Raw genomic sequence first — 17692 nt, 5'->3', positions numbered from 1 at the left:
GTATGGCAGTTCTTACGTACTTATGCATCCCCCATTACCTGTCCCTTTCTAATAGTAGGCGTTCCTTCCCCTGCAGAGGTATTGTCAGTGCACGAGACCATAAAAGTAGTCTGAAAAGAGGGTTTCAACTATAGGAATGTATCCTTCTGCACCACCTGGACAGTCTCCTTCCCTGAGACTGTCACTTTCCTCAACAGCACCACGGCTGTCTCACCCGGGTGTAGGACCATTCTACTGTCCAGCAGAAATTCTCAGCGATGTGGACTGACACTGATGATGCAAAGTGTGTGAAATCCCACATCTTGATGACCTTGAAAGAACATTCTCTGCTTACCAGAGACAGCAGGACATCTTTGGGAACAATAATGCCAAACAGCAGGAAGAGGCCACCGTATTCCAAACAAAGCCAAGGAGCTATTGCTAACTGATGGCCAGAGGGCTCAGAACAGCACTAGTCTCCTCTCCGGGCTGCAATGATCAAACGATGGAATCCAATGTGCAATTTGAGCAAGGGACGAACAAGAGGACCTGCCCAAAGACGTGCTAGACCAGCTCCCGAAGTTCGTTCTTGAGAAGAGCGATACTGGTCTCTTACAGGAAACTAAACACGACTGAAATTGTATAGCCAAAGCTGGCAGGTTCCTCTTTGAAACGAGCAGGAGAAATTGCTGTCAGCAAAAGGCCGTAATCCCCTTCCTTCACAAAGAAGTTTGCGGAACGACTTACAGACGTTAAATCCAAGATGGGATCAACCTGAGCTGGCCCAAAGGAGGGGCTTTGGTGTATCTGCCTGAAGCAGTTGTCGGAGCTGGCTCTGGCCTTTGGAAAGGACATGAACAAAGGCCAGAGAGGCAGTGCCTTTTGGTTTAAAATCCCCAGCCTACACAAGGTTGCGGACACAGAGGCTGTGTCTAGACTGGGAAGTTTTTCCGCAAAAGCAGCTGCTTTTGTGGAAAAACTTGCCAGCTGTCTACACTGGCTGCTTGAATTTCCACAAGAACACTGACTTCCTACTGTCTGAAATCAGTGCTTCTTGTGGAAAAACTATGCTGCCCCTGTTCGGGCAAAAGTCCTTTTGCGCAAAGCTTTTGTGCAAAAGGGCCAGTGTAGACAGCTCAGATTTGTTTTGCGCAAAAAAGCCTCGATCGCAAAAATGGTGACCGGGGCTTTTTTGCGCAAAAGCGCATCTAGATTGGCCACAGATGCTTTTGTGCAAAAGTGCTTTTGTGGAAAAGCGTCCATGCCAATCTAGACGCTCTTTTCCGAAAATGCTTTTAACGGAAAACTTTTCCGTTAAAAGCATTTCCGGCAAATCCTGCCTGTCTAGACGTAGCCAGAGTCTAGCAGTGACCTTTGATGCTCTCTCACTACTAGAGTGGAAAAGAAATATCCCCAAGTCCTCAGTCTTCATGAAGAGCTGAGAGACAGTCCTCAAGCAGCCAAAGCAACCGTGACTCAGCTAGAGAAAGAATAAACAGCTTCAAGAGTGGATGGAGGCTGTCTAACGAAAATAATCAACATTTCTAAATTAAACTTTCATGACAAGGAGTTTGCACGACAGGACGTGTGTGAGGTGAACTCAGAAATACTATTTTTAACACATTTACAGTGCAAATATTTGCAATAATAATATAAAGTGAGTATTGTACACTTTGTTTGCTATGGTGCAATAGAATTAAATTTATCTAAAGACACAGAAAAACACCCAAAAATATTGGAGAAATTTCAACTTGTATTCTACTGTATATAACAATGTGATTCACTGAGATTGTTTTCTAACTATGATCAATTTTTGAGTTAATCATGTGACTTAGCAGCAAGTAATCAACAGCGCTAATATCTTTTCCCAATTTTTTAAAAAGACAAGTTTATATTTAAAAGTTCTAGTCCATCTCCCACGCAATGGCTTCAAATACACACTTGATGGACATGTCTCTAAAGTTTGAATCCAGGTCAATTAGCCTCCCAGGTTCTCAACCCTTTTGGACCATGGGTCACAAAAGTTTAGATTGCATGTGAATTTCCATTTTTTAATAAAGTGAGAGCTATTGGTGCAATATTTGCCAAAGTCTAAGCATTCATAAGGTCTTTCTCAAGTATGGATTCTTTGATGTAAAACAAGAGCTGAGTTGATTTGTATCTTTTCCCATAGCCCAGGGGTTTATAAAGTCTCTTTCCCATGTGGATTACCTGATGTGTTACAGTAGATGATCTCTGTGAGGAACATTTCTCACACTCTAGGCACTAAAGGGGTCTCACAGTTGTGTGAATTCTCTCATGTAAAACAGAGATTCTCAAATTTATCCCACAGTTTAAGCACTTACAGATTCTCTCTTCAGTGTGGACAGCCTAATGTGGAGAAGGGCTGATCTGTTTCTGAAACCTTTCCCTCAGCCCAAGCGAGCGCTCACAGGTTCACACTTGACCTCTGTGTAAAACATTCTTCATGGTCCAATCACTCTTGGGGTCTTCTCTCCTATGCAGAACCCCTGATGTATTACCAGACTTGATCTTCTGGTGAACATTGTCCCACAGTCCAAAAAATTATGCAGTCTCTGTCCTCTGTGGAGTGCTTGCTGTTTCCAAACCTCTGACCTCCATCTGAAACATTTCCAGCAGTCTAGACACTCATGGGGTGTCTCTCCTTAAACAGGTTTTCCTGTTGTTTAACAACATCTGAGTTCACCATGATTTTTTTTAAGTTTAACACTTATAGTTTTTGTGTCCTATGTGGATATCCTGATGTTTAATGAGGTCTGACCTCTGTATGAAATTTTCTCCACAGTCCAAGCACTTCTGGGAGCGCTCGCCTCTGTGAATTGCCTGATGACGAAGAAGGACTGACCTGTATATAAAACTTTTTCCACAGTCAGAGCACTGATGGGGTCTCCCGCCTGTGTGGATTTTCTGATGTTGAACAAGGCCTGACTTATGTATGTAACTTTTCCCACAGTCCAAGCACTTATGGGGCCTCTCTCCTGTGTGAATTGCCTGATGTTTCGTAAGGTGTGAACTCTGTATGAAACTTTTTCCACAGTCTAAGCACTGATAGGATCTGTCCCCTCTGTGGATTTTCTGATGTGCAACAAGATGTGACCGCCATATGAAACTTTTCCCACAGTCTGAGCACTCATGGGGTCTGTTTCCTGTGTGTATTTTCCGATGTCCAATAAGGCTTGACCTCTGTATGAAACATTTTCCACAATCTAAGCAATTATAAGATTTCTCTCCTGTGTGGATTGCTTGATGTTTCATGAGGAATGACCTCTCCCTGAAACGTTTGCCACAGTCTAAGCACTTATGGGGTTTCTCTCCTGTGTGGATGGCCTCATGTTTAGTAAGGTGTGACCTCTGTATAAAACTTTTCCCACAATCTAAGCACTTATGTGGTCTGTTCCCGCTGTGGACTTTCTCATGTGCTACAAGCTGTGACCTCTCTATGAAACTTTTCCCACAGTCTAAACAATTATGGGGTCTGTCCCCAGTGTGGATTTTCTGATGTCGAATAAGGCTTGACTTCTGTCGGAATCTTTTGCCACAGTCTAAGCAATTATTGGATTTCTCTCCTGTGTGGATTGCCTGATGATTAGTAAGCTGTGACCTTTGTATGAAACTTTTTCCGCAGTCTAAGCACTTATGGGGTCTGTCTCCCGTGTGGATTTTCTGATGTAGAACAAGGCTTGACCGCTGTAGGAAACTTTTGCCGCAGTCTAAACACTTATTGGATTTCTCTCCTGTATGGATTTTCTGATGAGTAACAAGATATGACTTCCGTATAAAAGATTTCCCACAATCTAAGCACTTATGGGGTCTGTCTCCAGTGTGGATTTTCTGATGTTGAACAAGAATTGACCTCTGTATGTAACTTCTCCCACAGTCTAAGCACTTATGGGGTCTCTCTCCTGTGTGCACTGCCTGATGTTTAGTGAGGTCTGACCTTTGTATGAAACTTTTCCCACAGTCTAAGCATTTATGGGGTCTGTCTCCTGTGTGGATTCTTTGATGGATAACAAGATATGACCTGTATATGAAACTTTTTCCACAGTTTAAACATTTATAGGGTCTCTCTTCTGAATGGCTTGTCTCATGTATACTCAGGGCTGGGTTCCAATTCAAGGACGTCCCTCTGTCAGGGCACTGGGAGCCTCTCACTCCCATTTGGCTTCCCCTGTCAGTATTAAGATCTGAGCTGTTATTGATGCTTTCCCCATGGTCCAAGCACAGAAGTGATTTCTCTACAGTACCTACTGTCTGCATTGTAATAAGCTCTGGGCTCACAATAAATCCCTTCCCATAACTGAGCCATTCCTGGTGTTTCTCTTCCTTGAGGTTTGTCTGCGGGGCTGTGGGATGTTTGTGTCCTTCCCCACATTTAATAGAATCATCCATTTGCTCACTTGGGTGGTTTCCCAGCAGCCTCTCCAGCCTGCTCCAATTTCCCCAGGCTTCTCCCTGTTCCAAGCACTGGGAAACATTCCCTTCAGCTCTTCCCACAAAGGTCGCCTGCGGTTCCGTTTCCCCAGGAATTTCCTGCTGCTGATTCCCCTCTTCATTCTCACTCACTATCCCATCACCTGCAGGGAGAGACAGAAAATCCAGGCAGGAATCATTGAGCTGGGGAGAAAGAGGAACAGCACCAAGAGAAAACCCAACACACTGGGGTTGCACAGACTGAACATTTGGCTTGTGCCTCCGTGATCCCCACAACCACTCACAGGGAAGGAAACTCCTGCAGCTACCAGGACTGCTGAAAAACCGTGAGCAATATCTGCTGACCACACCCTGCCTTGCATGGGAAGATGCCGGATGCTGTGTGAGTCCTCACCTGTGCGGGTGCCTCTCAGGATCTCTCTTTCCTCCCCGGCCTGGCGGTCGGGCACCCAGGGCTCTTCCCCTCGTTCCAGCCGGGCGATCAGCTCAGGTTTGGGACTGGGAAACCCTGCGCAGGGGGTGAAATCAGAGCAGATCAGGGTGCATGGAGGGTGGGGAGAGCGTCTGTCCCAAGGGACATTCCGTGAGTGGAACCTGTCCCCGGGCTCTGCTGGGGAATGTGCAACCCAAGAGGACGGGAACATGGTCACTGAGCCCCCTGGGGAGAGGCAGGTGTGCAGGGAGGTGAGAGGAATTGTGACGCCCTCCCTAGGAGTTCCCAGGATCTGGGCAGTCTGGGGCCCTTGCTGACACTCACAGCTCTGCAGTTACACCCCTGCCTGTTTCTAAACCTGCAGAGCCCTCCCCACGGCTGAAGCTCATCCCAAGGAGGGAGGGGAACAGGGATTCTGGGTGCGAGTGAGGAACAACCCAGACAGGAGGATACATGGCCCCTCCGCCTTGAAATCTAGAGGGGCCGGGTGGGGATGATTTAGCACGTCCATTAGGGTTTGACACCCTGGTCTCACTGCACAGGGTGCGGAGATGCAAGTCGCTCTCCCGCATCAGCTGTGCCCATGGAACCCATTCCTGTCCAGGCCACCTGAGCAGGGAAGAACCTGACCCGTGTCGGACACACAGACCCCACGGCTCCTAATCCCCGAGGGGCCAGGACGCCCTTACCCAGCGAGGTCACCGCCTCGTAGTTCTCCTGCATGACGTCCCTGTAGAGGGCTCTCTGAGCGGGGCCCAGCAGCGCCCCCTGCCCCTGGGTGAAATACACAGCCACCTCCTCGAAGGTCACCCGCATCTGCAACAACAAGAGTCCCTCACCCACTGCCTGCGGCCCCAGCCACCATCCCAGTTGTTATGGGGAAAAAAAACACTGACGCTCTGGGTGGTTGATGTAGAATCCCACCCCCAGCCTGTTTAGAGCAGCCAGGAGGCTTCAGGGGATGGGCAGAGAGATCCCCCTCCCCCTCCCCCTCAGCAGACAGAGGGCAGGGCCTTCTCCCTGGCCACACACCTGCTAGCCAGAGGCTGAGGCGGAAGCCGAGCTCTGAGCCACAGGCAGGGACAGGAATCCCGGCAGCTTCCCTTTGTGTTTCCCAGCAACCTCTGGCTGGGGGCTCAGGTCTAAGCATTGGGAGTCTGGGCCATTTTCACAGCCCTGCCCAGGCGGGCTGGGGCCTGGGTTAGAAATGGGGGCGTGGTCACACCCTGCCCATGGGCCTGCTCAGAAACTCAGCAGCTTCATCCCACCCTTTCTCCTCCCTCCCTCTGCCTAGAAACCCCCTACCTGAGCGGGCTCCATCCTGGCCATTACCCGGCCCCTGGCAGACGGGCGCTCTGGAGCGAACTCTCGACGTGTCTCCTGGGCCTGTCGGGCGAGAGGGGTGATGGGGGAGGTGTCAGAAGGGGCTTGAGTCCCTGCCGCCCCCCGAGTCCCGCCAGGCCCTGCCCCCACAGACACGCGCTGGGACTCTTGGGCTCTGCCCTGTGGGAAGAAACCCAGTGAGTTTGTTACCCCCCCGGCCTGGCCTGGCTCCCTCCTCGCCTGTTGCTCCTGCTGCCCCTTCCAGTCCCTCCCCTGCCCCTTTTCAGCATTCTCCCTCTTCCCAGGGAGCCAGGGCGAGTGTCCCATGGACATAGGCCTTGGCTCTCCCTGGGTGTATCAGCCTCTGACACGGCTTTGAACCGGGCTGGGGCAGCAGCTCTGGGACTCACAGACACCCTCGAAACCCTCTCCAGCTGGGACAAACTCACAGCTCAGTTACCAGGGGGTAAACATCATGCATTAGGTATCCCACTGCAAAAACATAAAGGAAAAGGGTGAGGTCAGCCCTGTGTCCCCCGGCCTCACGAATGCAAAGGGGAAACGGAGCGATTCCTTTTCGAACGTATTAGACTCTGGCCATACACGTCGGTCCGCTTGCGAGAATCAAGAACATCCCCGAAATGCATCGCAAGCAACAATGCAGCCTGAAGGGAAGGCTGTGACCATCCAGGCGTGCACTAAAAGCAGTGACAGAAAAGCCAAGCGGGCACTTCAGCGTGCGCAGAATTGGGGATTTGCAGACAGCCATAAGGTTTTAACATCCAGTTTGTATTGCAAGTGGTGATGGGGAATCACATGGTCTCGGAAGTGCCACACGGCATCGCATGTTACGGGATTGTACAACCACTGTAGTTATGTGGATCCTTTGGAAGTCCTATGTGTCCGTCTGCTATGTACATTGGACAAACATCTCAGACACTTCGCCAAAGGATTAATGCCCACAAAACAGATATCAGACAAGATCACAAAGAAAAAACAGTTTCTTGCCACTTTAACCAGAAAGGACACTCTCTCGATGACTTAACCACCTACATTCTGCTACAAAGACCTTTTACATCTGCACTTGAAAGGGAATCCTCTGAACTGTCATTCGTGTTAAAATTCAACACTTTCCAAAAAGGACTCAACAAACACTTGAACTATCTCACCCATTACCAAGATAGTTTCCCCAATTATCACCTCTAATACCATTAACTCACAAACATCCCACTCTCCCTACCTCTAATATCATCAATTCACAGACACTTACCTTCCTTCCTTCCCCCCCCCCCCCCCGCATCCCCCTCCTGTTCTGCAATGTGATTTGTCCTTTTTCATATGTGTTCATTTTTTTAATTGTATCCTTTGGTATCTATGGTTGTGACTACTTTCTTCCACTATTTGATCTGAGGAAGTGGGTCTGGCCCATAAAAGCTCATCATCTAATAAACCATCTTGTTAGTCTTTAAAGTGCTACATTGTCCTGCATTTTCCTTTGGAAGGGGGCAGCCATAAAACTATGAAGCTACATAGAATCATAGAATCATAGAATCATAGGACTGGAAGGGACCTCGAGAGGTCATCGAGTCCAGCCCCCCGCCCTCAAGGCAGGACCAAGCTCCGTCTACACCATCCCTGACAGATGTCTATCTAACCTGTTCTTAAATATCTCCAGAGAGGGAGATTCCACCACCTCCCTTGGCAATTTATTCCAATATTTGACCACCCTGACAGTTAGGAATTTTTTCCTAATGTCCAATCTAAACCTCCCCTGCTGCACTTTAAGCCCATTACTCCTTGTCCTGTCCTCAGAAACCAAGAGGAACAAATTTTCTCCTTCCTCCTTGTGACACCCTTTTAGATATTTGAAAACCGCTATCATGTCCCCCCTTAATCTTCTTTTTTCCAAACTAAACAAGCCCAGTTCATGAAGCCTAGCTTCATAGGTCATGTTCTCTAGACCTTTAATCATTCTTGTCGCTCTTCTCTGTACCCTTTCCAATTTCTCCACATCTTTCTTGAAATGTGGCGCCCAGAACTGGACACAGTACTCCAGCTGAGGCCTAACTAGTGCAGAGTAGAGCGGCAGAATGACTTCACGAGTTTTGCTTACAACACACCTGTTGATACAACCTAGAATCATATTTGCTTTTTTTGCAACAGCATCACACTGTTGACTCATATTCAACTTGTGGTCCACTATGACCCCTAGATCCCTTTCCGCCATGCTCCTTCCTAGACAGTCGCTTCCCATCTTGTATGTATGGAACTGATTGTTCCTTCCTAAGTGGAGCACTTTGCATTTCTCTTTATTAAACCTCATCCTGTTTACCTCTGACCATTTCTCTAACTTGCTAAGGTCATTTTGAATTATGTCCCTATCCTCCAAAGAAGTCGCAACCCCACCCAGTTTGGTATCATCTGCAAACTTAATAAGCGTACTTTGTCGACAGAACTCCGTAGTCTGGACGCAATGTTACAGGCAATAACACCTTCTGTCGACAGAGTTCTGTTGACAGAAGGTGTTATGCCTCGTAAAATGAGGTTTACCAGCGTCGACAAAACTGCTGAGTTCTGGCGATGTTATGTTGACAGAACTCAGCGGTAGTGTAGACGCTGGTATAGTTTTGTCGACAAAAGTCCACTTTTGTCGACAAAACTAGGTAGTCTAGACACACCCTATGGGTGCATCTACACAGCCAAGTTATTTCGGAATAACGGCCATTATTCCGAAATAACTTTGCGAGTGTCTACACAGCAATTCCATTATTTCAAAATCATTTTGAAATAACGGATGGCTTATTCCAATTCCTGTAAACCTTATTCTAGGAAGAATAACGCCTCTTCCAAAATAGCTATTCTGAAATAGGGCGTGTGTAGACACTCCAATTCTGCTATTTCGAAATAGCCCCTCACGAGGGCTATTCTAACTTATTCCTCCTGAGGCTCTAAATGGAGATAGCACGTCTATATTAGGGAAGCCTGCCTCAGACTAATTTTGAGGCTTCCCTGCAGAGTAGACATGCTATTTCAACATAAGCTATTTTGGAATAACTATTCCGGAATAGCTTGTTCCGAAATATCTATGGGTACGTCTAGACTACAGGCTTCTGTCGACAGAAGTTTTGTCGACAGATACTGTCGACAAAACTTCTGTCGACAAAGAGCGTCTAGACTACATTGAGTTCTGTCGACAAAGCAAGCTGCTTTGTCGACATGGTAGTGTAGACGCAAAGGACAGTTTACATTCAATAACACCTTCTGTCGACAGAAACTCTGTCAACAGAAGGCGTTATGCCTCGTAAAATGAGGTTTACCAGCGTCGACAAAACTGCTGAGTTCTGTCGACGTTATGTCGACAGAACTCAGCGGTAGTGTAGACGCTGGTACAGTTTTGTCGACAAAAGTCCACTTTTGTTGACAAAACTCTGTAGTCTAGACACACCCTATGTAGTGTAGACGTAGCCTAAAAGGCATTTAGCAACAGGTGTGTCAGAGTATTTAGGTTGCCAGCGGCGTCTTAAAAAGTATCCAGGTGCCTCCAACCGTGAAACTTCTGGCCATGAGTGAATATTTGGGAACTCAGTGCTATTCACAGATGGGGCATGAGAAAAAGCACACTGGCGTGGGATAGAAAGACAAAACAACCATCCGCGAAGGCAGGAGTGGGCAATAACGTTGGACTGAAGGGGGCCATTCCAAGATTTTGGTAAGGAGTCAGGGGCTGCATTTTCCTACGTGCATCCGTGCTAGGCTGTGGCATCCCTGGAGAGTCGCCTCCCACCTGGCCCCCAACGGCTGCGGTGAGCGAGAACGGGAGGACGTCCCCTCTCCATAGGGCAGCATGCACTAGGGATGTTCGAGTTTAACCGGTTAACCAATAAGCTGATGCTAATCGGTGACTGGGATCAGTTAAACTCTGCCCTGCTCCCCGGGAGGCAGCTTGGCTGTGAGAGCAGCCTCCTCCCCGGAAGCAGAGCTGGCAGCCCTTTATGGCCACAGCCCTGGGAAATGGGAGTGAAGGGGCTGACAAAGGTTCGGGGGAAAGTCCCTCTATCCCTCTTCCCACCCCACACTTTATTTTGGCATCTGTGTGACGAAGCAGGGCCTGGATTTGCTCTGTTCGCTCGCCTCTGATTTCTTCTGTCCTGCAGTCACTCCGCATGTGCCTCAGTTTCCCTGGGCACTGCACCCGTGCCCGCAGGGGGGATGAGAATTTTGGGTGTGCTAGGCTGGGGCAGCCTCCCCCGTACCCAATGACCCAGGCTCTCTTGTAACCTTGGATGGGGGGAAGGGGTGCAACCAGGTGCCACCTTTTTGCCCTGGGAAGCTGGACAAAGGAAGAGGGAGGACTGCCTGCAGGGCTGGGCCATGTGTGTGTGTGTGTGTGTGTGTGTGTGTGTGTGTGTGTGTGTGTGAGAGGGAGGACCGCCTGCAGGGCTGGGCCGTGTGTGTGTGTGTGTGTGTGTGTGTGGACCGCCTGCAGGGCTGGGCCATGGGTGTGTGTGTGTGTGTGTGTGTGTGTGTGTGTGTGTGTGTGTGTGTGTGTGTGAGGGAGGACTGCCTCCAGGGCTGGGCCGTGTGTGTGTGTGTGTGTGTGTGTGAGGGAGGACCGCCTCCAGGGCTGGGCCGTGTGTGTGTGTGTGTGAAACTGGACAAAGGAAGAGGGAGGACCGCCTGCAGGGCTGGGCCATGTGTGTGTGTGTGGTGTAGCTGGGACAAAAAACTGGACTATATAGCACTTTAAAGACTAACAAGATGGTTTATTAGGTGATGAGCTTTCGTGGGCCAGACCCACTTCCTCAGATCAAATAGTGGAAGAAAATTGTCACCACCATAGATACCAAAGGATACAATTTAAAAAAATGAACACACATGAAAAGGACAAATCACATTTCAGAACAGAAGGGGGATGCGGGGGGAGGGGGGGAGGTAAATGTCTGTGAGCTAATGATATTAGAGGTGATAATTGGGGAAGCTATCTTTGTAATGGGTAAGATCATTAATGTCTTCGTTTAAACCTAATTGATTTGTCCTTTTCATGTGTGTTCATTTTTTTAAATTGTATCCTTTGGTATCTATGGTGGTGACAATTTTCTTCCACTATTTGATCTGAGGAAGTGGGTCTGGCCCACGAAAGCTCCTCACCTAATAAACCATCTTGTTAGTCTTTAAAGTGCTGCATAGTCCTGTATTTTGTGTGTGTATGGGGGGGGGGGTCTCAGCTGGCTTAGGATGGGGGGGGCTTTCTCTGGGCCCCCTTCTCCCCAACATGGGTGGTACTGACCCTCCTGTGCAAACAGGTCTGTGCTGTGCTCTGTCCCTATGAACCAACAACCCTTCTGTTCTGCCTGCGAGTCCCCGGGGCTGCGCACGGGGGTGCAGCGCACGGGGGGTGCAGGGCCCGGGGACTCCCTCCCTCCCCCCCCACACGCCTCCGGGACAAGCGGGGCTCGGCCCAGCCGGGGCCACTTTTCTCCCCCCCCCCTCCCTCCCTGCCGCCCGGGCCCCGGGCTGGGGGGCGATTTGTACCGCGCGGGGCGCTGTCTCGAACCGCCAGCCCTGGGCAGGATGGAGCCGGCTTGCAGCTGCTGGGTCCGTCCTAGCGCCTCTGCGCCCCCCCCCCCCCCGCCTGATTGTGCCCCTGGGCCCCCTCCCCCGCCCAGGCTGGGAGCAGTCCGGGGCCAACCCCTCCCCCTGCAGCCCGGGGGCACCGGGGCGCCGCTCCCGGGGGGTCTCTCTTACCTGCCCCCCAAGCGCTGCCCGCCTCGCTTCCTTCCTGCGGCCGGGCCGGAGCCAGCGATCGCTTCCCTCCAGCTCCTGCTGCTGGGTCCTAGCGAGACACCCGCCGCGCTGCGATGTGCCGGGCTGGGGCTGTCCCACGCAGCGTGGGGAGCTGGAGGAGCCGGGGGTGGGAGCAGAGAGCAGCTCGGGTGCGGGGACTCAAGGCAAAGGGCCCGGCACAAGCAGCTCCCCCCCCAGCCGGGAGGCATTGCAGGCCAGACTGGGATTCAGGGAACATCATCCCCTAGGCATGCTGGGAAGAAGGGCCCTGCCCCCCAGGACCAGAGGGCGTGTGGCCCCCACCCCAGCACATGTCTGACCTGCAGCCCCGCACGCATAAGCCAAGACAAGGGCAGCTCAGGGGCTGAAGATGATAAGGGGCTGCTCAATAAAAAAATAAAAAAAAAGACTGGGTTTCATTTTGGGGTACTTCTAAGGGGCCTCTTCACCTTGACACAGCTTGGGGCCTCAGCATGTCTGAATCCCGGTTTGTGTTTTCCCCAGGGCCCAAGGGATCCCAACAAGACTGAAGTTTGGGTCCCCCTAGGAATCCTGGACCCAGCTTTGCTGATTTAAGGGGACTCTGCCCCACGGGGTCAGACAGATCTCTGGGGAAAGAAAGACGGAGCCAGGACTCAGATCTTGTCCTCAGCCATTTCCACCAGAGTGGGGTACAGGGCAGGAAAGTTCCCCCGCCAGAGCACCTCTGTGCACGTGTAAGGCAATTTCAGTATTTTAGGAAAAAGTGTCCCGGCGACTCTGGGGGAGGAGGGACGGGGGGTTCTGGCATTTCTACAGGAGGGTGTGGGCTCTGACAGTTCCCAAGCTAGCCACCCAAGTCGCCAGCAGAGAGGCTGCAAAAAATTCAACCAAACATACACGTCACATGTCGCTCCAGTGGACTTATTACCTAGGCTACGTCTAGACTGCAAGCCTCTTTCGAAAGAGGCTTTTTCAAAAGATACTTTCGAAAAAGCCTCTTTCGAAAAAGAGCGTCTAGACTGCAAGCAGTACTTTCGAAAAAGCAAGCCGCTTTTTCAAAAGAGCACTTAGGCAGTCTGGATGCTCTCTTTCGAAAAAGCCCTGTTTGCATTCAAGAACGCCTTTTTTCGAAAGAGCACTTTCGAAAAAAGGCGTTCTTCCTTGTGAAATGAAGAGTACCGCCGGCGAAAGAAAAGCCGCGTTCTTTCGATTTAATTTCGAAAGAACACGGCTGTAGTCTAGACGCAGGTGAAGGTTTTTCGAAAAAAGGCTACTTTTTTCGAAAAAACCCTGCAGTCTAGACACAGCCCTAGGGAGAAATAAATGAGGATTCCGATGTAACTATGGGACTGCGAGCTCCTTGGCAAAACTTAGGAGAGTTTCTTGGTGCCCAGCCAGCTCCAGCAGCAGCAAAGCCACCAGGGACACCCGCACATGGGCTGGGGGTGCGAGACCCAGCAGTGGTCAGCTCAGGGCAAGAGACAGCCGAGGGCAGGGGATGCTCGGGTGGCTCCTGCTGCTCTGTGGCTGTTCGGGCAGAGGGGAACCAGACCGGCCGGAGGAGGAACAGGAAGCCCAAGGGGATGTGGACCAGGCACCGGGTGAACGCTGGGAGGTGGCCGGGGCAGGGGGACTTGGGTCTCAGGAGCCCGTGGGTGTTTCCGAGGTGACCCCCCCCACACACACACCCAGAATGCTTGGGACTTGCAGGAACCTTGCTGAGGTGGGAGCAGAGAGAGGGCTGCAGCCTGTGGAGCCTGCATGACAGCCCAGGATGGGGCTGTACTCCCCACTCAGGACACAACAGCAGCCCCTCTCCCCGTCAGCTGGCGGCAAGGCTGCCCCAGCAGTGTTACCACCCAGGCTCTGGCACAGAGGCGTAGCGAGGGTGTTATGCGCCCCAGGGCGAAGGCAAAATTTGCACACACACCCCACCGCCACCGCATGGCAGAGCCCCAAACCCGGCGCATGGCTGAGCCCGACCCTGGGAGGAATGGGGGAGCTTGTACTGAGTCTTACCCAACCCTCTCCAGTTTAGGGCTGGGCCTTACACACACTAACCCGCTTTGGCAGAGGTAGAGGGGGGTTGGACTGGGGGCAGACAGGGGGGGAGGAGGCAGCTCCAGCCAGTGGGGGCAGGCAGAGGAGGAGCAGGTGAGCAGAGGGATGACGGGGAGTGGAGGGGGACTATACTGGTGCCCTTGTAGTGTGGCACCTGGGGGCAACTCTCCCCCCCTCGCTACACCACTGTAAATAATCCACCTCTTAGGATATTTATTGTTTAATGAATTACTTATTTTACTTTGGTTTCTCTTCAGATCGCATACATCTTTCACCTTTTACTAACTACAGACATATAAATTATAAAGTTTTGTGGTTTACATTCTGTTAAATAATTTTTTCTCTTTAATTTGTTCATATCCCATTCTCATTCGGTTCATGTCTTTTACATAAAAAATGTCAAATTCTTAAAATATGTAAGTTTTATAAAACAGGAGAGAAATAAATGTTATACAAACTAACTATGAATTTAATCACTATATTTCAATCAAGCATTTAAAACCACCGTTATAGCAAATGAGTAACTCATTGCTTTAATAAATAAAAAGGTAAAGAAGATTTTGAGTGTATCAAATTTATTGTAAGCAATCTGTAATGCTTCCTAACTGCCTAGTTACTTACCTAGTTTACCTAATTGTTTTTCATACCATCGCACAGCGATAAACTACATAAGAGGCGGAAGTGGGTTTTGCCCACGAAAGCTCATGATACCATCTACAATACATGTTTTGTTAGTCTTTAAAGTGCTACTATTTTTTTAAAGTTTTTCCTTTTGTTATAAAGTACCATTTTTTAAAAAATTATAAGTACCTCCAATGCACCCTCCCCTCCCCCAGAGCCAGGCACGCCAGCCTCCCCATCCCAATGCAACTATAAATACGTCTAATTAATCTTTGTATTAATCATTTTCTCATTGAATTTTTTTTATTTTAACTTTGTATCAGGTCCTTTTAGTATTGTACTAAGTCTGTAGTTTGTTGTTTTAAGTCCTTTTATATAGAAACTTCATATACTTTCATATAGAACACACTTTGTATTAAGTCTTTTTACACAGAAACCTTATATCTTGCAAACTTTGTACCCCCTTTTGCTTAATTGATTGTCCTCTTGAGTGAACGAGGTGTGAATGGATAAGGCAGGAAAGACAAGCACCTCCTTGCACTTGCAATAGTTGGAGAAGGGTGGGAGCCAGATCCAAGAACAGAGAAGAACAACGGGACCTGTGAGGTGGCCTCATTGAAAGAGCGCTGGACCTATGGACGGCTTGGGAGTCAGCAGCAAGTGCCTGCTTTTGGGGTCAGGTGAGAAGCACCTGTTAATGGCCGCTGCAGCTTCACAGGGGACAGCCAGAGGAGGGTTGCATGTCCCCCAACATGGGGACAGACAGACACTCTCAGAAATATCGAGGAGATAACTGCCCCGTTCTGCATTTCTGCCCTCTGCTGGCCCAATGGGGTTTTACTTTCCTGGTCCCCATCTTTGGTCACTTTGTGCCCCCCGGTGGTCATTCTGGAGAATAACTTCCCCCCACTACACCCCTTCCTTTCCATGGTATGAGAAACAATCAAATTCCAGGCACATCCCATTGTCCTGACACAGCCGACCCCTGACCTTGCTTTAAGTGATAAGAGGAAGCAGCATACCAAATTTGGTGGTCCTAGTTCACACTGTTTCCGAGTTCTCACACACTCAGGCTTACAGATGGATGGACAGACAGACACACATTTCTAAAATATATGGTAAGATCAGTGCTTTTTTTGTTAAAAAAAAAAAAAGTGCCGGTACTCCATGGGAAAAGTTGTTGAGAAAAAAAAAAGTCAGGGGGACGCCGGCATTGCCCTTTTAAGAGATGCGGCCCCTTTAAGTCATGCAGCCAAGTCAGATATTTGCATACGGAGGTGCTGGTATGATCCGTTCTTTCCAGGTAAGCTCTGACAGGAGGTGAAGTATCATCATAAAAAAAGCACTGAGTAAGATGATGTCATTACACCCAAGATTATCCTAATGGTTAATATTTTCTTTTCATTTCTGAAGTAACAAAATACTTTCCTGCATAAGAACAAGAAATAGGTAAACACAGATTACTACAATGACTATTTTCTAGGGCTATCAAGAGATTAAAAAAATAACTAAGTTTGCCTCAAACTTAACCTCTGTGTAACTTTCCTCGCAATCTAATCACTCCTGGAGTCTCTTCCCCCACGTGGAAACTCTGATGTGTTACAAGATTTCATCTTTCTGTGAAGATTTTCCCACAGTCCAAAAAATTATGGTGTGTCTGTCCTCTGAGGAGTACTTGATGTTTATAAAGAAATACAAATGTGAGCCCTGTACCCCTTCTGTTCTTTGCTGTAATGCAAATGAATGTATTTGAACATTCAGAAAAACAACCAGAATATTTGATTTCCAATTCATATTCTATTGTGTAACAATGCGATTTATTGGGATTAAATTCTCTATGATCAATTTTTGAGCTAATCATGCGAATGATCTGCAATTAATCAACAGCATTGCTATCTTCTGCCAATTTTTTAACACGTTTTCATGTCAAATTTTTGCTTCTATCTACCGTGGAATTGTCTTCAAATACCATTTGAAATCTTGTTTACCAAGTTTCTAAAGGTTGAATCTAAGTCAATTATCCTCTTAAACTTTTCTGACACATGGTCAAAAAGGTGTAGCTCCAGTGTCAGTTCTCCCAAGTTTAATGAGGAGTGATCTCTTCGTGCCTCTTTTCCAGTCTAAGCATTTATGGAGTCTCTCGCAAGTATGGATTCTGTGATGTAAAACATGGGATGATCTAATTTTGTAGCTTTTGCCACACTCCAAGCCCTTATGGGGTCTCTCTTCCATGCAGATTACCTGATGTGTTATAATATATGATCTCTGTGTGAAAATTATTACAAAGTCAAGGCAGTTACGGAGTCTCACATTTGCGTGAATTCTCTGATGCAGAACAAAGGTTGGATCAGTTTCTAAAATGTATCCCACAGTCTAAACATTTACAGGCTCTCTCCAGAGTGATGTTGAAAAGCACTGAACAGTTTCTGAAACCTTCCCCATAGCCCAAGCACTCACGGGATCAAACTCTTGTGTTGAGTGACTGATATTTCACAAGATCTGAGCTAGGCATGACACTTTTCCCACAGTCCAAGCACATATGCAGTTTCCCTTGAGTTTGGATTGCCTGATGCTTATGACAGCTTGATTTTCCTCATAACCCAGTCACTTATGGGTTGTCTCTCCAATATGGAAACTTCAATGTAAGATTTGATATTTGCGAGAAACTTATAACTTATGGGGTCTCACTCATCTGTGGAGTGCTTAATGTTTATACAGCTTCGATCTCCATATGAAACTTTTTTTTTTTTTACAAGTCAGAGCACTTATGGGATCTCAGTCCTATCTGGATCACCTGATGTGAAACAGTCTGACTTCCGTATAAATCTTATTCCTCGCTCTAAGCATTTATAGTGTCTTTGTCCTCTGTATATATTATCATAAGAAAAAAGGGCTGACCTCTGTATGAATTTTTTTCCTGCAGTCTGAGCATTTATGAAGTATCTCTCTTGTACAGATGGCCTGTTGTTTAACAATCTCAGATCTTCATGTGAAATTCTTTCCACAGCTTAACATTATGGTTTCTCTCTTCTCTGTAGATTGCCTGATGTTTAATGA

The 17692-nt window shown here is 48.4% G+C and overlaps 2 protein-coding genes across 5 annotated transcripts in view; one reads left to right on the top strand and one right to left on the bottom strand.

Moving 5' to 3' along the window:
- Nucleotides 1–17692, top strand: part of LOC106731862 (zinc finger protein 251-like) — an 89105-nt gene that overhangs the window by 35758 nt on the left and 35655 nt on the right. The gene's annotated exons all lie outside the window — the stretch shown is intronic.
- LOC142818205 (uncharacterized) lies at nucleotides 2470–12200 on the bottom strand. Of its 2 annotated transcripts, XM_075913886.1 has the most exons (5): nucleotides 11933–12200; nucleotides 6170–6250; nucleotides 5554–5680; nucleotides 4826–4939; nucleotides 2470–4574 (listed from the first exon to the last, which is right to left on the bottom strand). In XM_075913886.1, exons 2-5 carry the CDS (start codon nucleotides 6191–6193, stop codon nucleotides 2704–2706), a joined length of 2136 nt encoding a protein of 711 aa, XP_075770001.1. In that variant the 5' UTR covers nucleotides 6194–6250; nucleotides 11933–12200; the 3' UTR covers nucleotides 2470–2703. The 2 variants fall into 2 exon arrangements, with proteins under 2 accessions (XP_075770001.1, XP_075770000.1); XM_075913885.1 differs by lacking the exon at nucleotides 11933–12200 and having other exon boundaries at nucleotides 6170–7463.

This window comes from Pelodiscus sinensis, chromosome 32 (genome assembly GCF_049634645.1).
Source record: "Pelodiscus sinensis isolate JC-2024 chromosome 32, ASM4963464v1, whole genome shotgun sequence".
NCBI lineage: Eukaryota > Metazoa > Chordata > Testudines > Trionychidae > Pelodiscus > Pelodiscus sinensis.
This window is presented reverse-complemented; position numbering and strand designations above follow the sequence as displayed.

Bases quoted from the DNA above. Each gene is read 5' to 3' on its own strand.
- LOC142818205 (XM_075913885.1), bottom strand. From the start codon at position 6,520: ATGTCCATGGGACACTCGCCCTGGCTCCCTGGGAAGAGGGAGAATGCT. The intron at 5,681-6,169 runs GTAGGGGGTTTC...TTGTTGTTGCAG, and splicing joins CCAGGATGGAGCCCGCTCAG to ATGCGGGTGACCTTCGAGGA. The intron at 4,940-5,553 runs GTAAGGGCGTCC...CCCCCTGCGCAG, and splicing joins CGAGGCGGTGACCTCGCTGG to GGTTTCCCAGTCCCAAACCT.